General features: G+C 43.5%; 1 protein-coding gene across 1 annotated transcript in view; it reads left to right on the top strand.

The window, feature by feature from the left end:
- dusp11 (dual specificity phosphatase 11 (RNA/RNP complex 1-interacting)) overlaps positions 1-1319 on the top strand; it is a gene marked incomplete at both ends in the record, with an annotated part of 2490 nt that extends 1171 nt beyond the window's left edge. The window contains 5 exons of the mRNA XM_042515590.1: positions 2-133; positions 218-341; positions 991-1051; positions 1128-1174; positions 1244-1319. Of these exons, the coding sequence (XP_042371524.1) occupies positions 2-133; positions 218-341; positions 991-1051; positions 1128-1174; positions 1244-1319 (440 nt within the window). The remainder of the gene's footprint in view (position 1; positions 134-217; positions 342-990; positions 1052-1127; positions 1175-1243) is intronic.
- Positions 1320-2500: the final 1181 nt, after the last annotated feature.

Raw genomic sequence — 2500 nt, 5'->3', positions numbered from 1 at the left:
GTCGCTGAACTGTCAGCTTCCGCGTTCGGAGGTTTTCGGTCCGTGGGAGCTGCTGGACGCTCTGCGCAGAGACAATCAGGAGCTCGGTCTGATCATCGACCTCACCTTCACCACGCGCTACTACAAGCTGCAGGTCAGCATTCACACGCACATTCGCTTCTTCTCCTTCAGTTCAAAGCGATAAATATCAGAACGCCGACCGTGTTTGTGTGCGCAGGACGTCCCGGACTCGCTGCTGCTGGTGAAGATCCTCACCGCCGGTCACCAGGTTCCCGGCGACGACACGATCCTGAGCTTCAAACGAGCCGTACGAAGGTTTCTACGGGAGAACGCCGACAACGGTGAGAGACGCCGCTGAGGACGCTCTGCCGCGGGAACGGCGTCCACACGTGTTTACAGAGTCACATTTAAAGCAGCGGGTCAAACCTCGACGATCAAACGCACCCGTCAAATTATTGAAGACTTTTCACAATATTTGAATACAAATTTCACAACATCGTTAAACTAACGGTGTTCAGCTTCGGTGAAGTTTGAATTCGTGAAACTATAGTCGCAGAAGTTAGACGTTCTTTTACTTTCAGATATTTATTTATTGCAGATTTATGACTTTTTATTCTCCAACTATCTTAACTAGGTTTCTTTTTTAGTTAGAAAACTCTTTCAACTGCACGTTCATTTCTTTTTGTAATCGGCCAGGCGGATGATCTGTTGACGCCGACTTTCAACAACACGTGACATTTAGGATCCGTAATGCATATTTGTTAATTTCTGATCAAATCACTAAAAAGTGTCGTTACGTCGAGCTGCAGCTCTGTGAGATGCAGAGGAGGAGCAGCGCCTCCGTTTGGGTTTCTCACATTCATGAACCAGATCGACATTTGTCAGCTACTGTACCCGAAATACTGGGTCCGTATGTCCGGTAACACGGTGTTCGATGATCCTGCAGCAGCTGAAGCGACTCTTTAAAGTGACCCGTCTCTTCTGCCGCAGACAAGCTGATCGGCGTCCACTGCACGCACGGCCTGAACCGCACCGGATACCTGATCTGCAGGTGCGTACGCCGCGAAGCACGCGCAGAGCGCGAGCGCGAGCGTGAGCGGAGGTTAACGTCTGTGTCTGACCTGCAGGTACCTGATCGACGTGGACGGGATGGATCCCAGAGACGCCGTCCAGTGTGAGTCTGATGTTTCTATGACGCTCGTTTCTGGATGAAAGTGAAGCTGAAATGTTGTTTTGTTGTCAGTGTTCAACTCGGCACGAGGTCACGCTGTAGAGAGGCAGAACTACCTGGACGACCTGCGGAGTGGACGGAAGAGGAGGTAATCATATTTACTTTAACCCTTTAGTGTTTGTCTCATTTTAGTCTCTTTTCTTCTTCCTGTTGTGATAACTGTGTGTGTGTTGATGCATGTGTCCTAAATGTAGACCAGATTGTGTATTTGAGTGTAATCAGTGAATTTGCAGCTCAGCTCCTACAATAAGTCTAAAATACACTGTGGAAACTAAATAGTTACATTCAGACTGTTCAGGTCCAAAAATGCTCCATTGAAACCCATTCAAACTGACATTTTTGATCCCACAGCCATCAGAGCAGAAAAACAGGACTTGTATTATTTCTGGGTGTCATTCTGGGCTTTTGACTCTGAATTTGTCATTTTGACTATTTTCCACCTGATGAGGTCATTTTGACCATATTTGGCATATGGAGGAAATACATGCTATTTCCACTAGGTGACCTGTCACAGTCAATGTAGCTGCTGATCACTGACATATCCCAGACTGTCAGCAGCTACACTCACACACTGACATATCCCAGACTGTCAGCAGCTACACTCACACACTGAGGAGGAGGAGATTAAAAAGTAATTATTTTTTTAAATTCAGAACATAGTGGCATCATGACAAAAACCTGGAATTTAGAGGGATAAAATTCTGAAAATTAATGACTATTTGATATTTATAATTAGGACTGATGTTGGTTTAAAAAATAATCTCTATAAAAGTAGAGAATCATATTACTGTGTAATATTTTTCAAAGCTTTATTTTTAAAAGTGTATTTTGTGCTCAGAGAGATACGAGTGTGTCATGTTGAAGTGGGCCCTAAAGGGTTAAAACGCTCCCAGAGTAGTTTGTAATTTTCTTGTACTTTTTACTCATGAGAGAAAAAATGAAATTGATTTTGCTCTTAAAATGACTTTCTTTTTAAAAAAGTGATTTTCCAGCTTTTTGTCTGAAATGTTTTTTTAATGAAAAAGCACAAATTAAATGAATCTGTGCTCAGCACATCTCAGCCTTTCAGACCCTCAGGTGACGAAAAACACAAAAGAAGTTACGGTTATCGGTATCTGAGGAGCTGAAGTTATCGGTTTATCGGTTTATCTGTTGAAATAATCGTTATCGTGATCACTGGTTCTGATATCTTCATATCTCACTGAGGAGTCAAAGGAACCTTTAAGCTCCACAGAAATGCTGATTTGATGTTTATCGAGATAAATATCG

Source organism: Plectropomus leopardus, unplaced genomic scaffold, assembly GCF_008729295.1.
Source record: "Plectropomus leopardus isolate mb unplaced genomic scaffold, YSFRI_Pleo_2.0 unplaced_scaffold2004, whole genome shotgun sequence".
NCBI lineage: Eukaryota > Metazoa > Chordata > Actinopteri > Perciformes > Serranidae > Plectropomus > Plectropomus leopardus.
The sequence above is the reverse complement of the archived record's forward strand: the minus strand, read 5'-3'. Positions and strand labels throughout refer to the sequence as shown.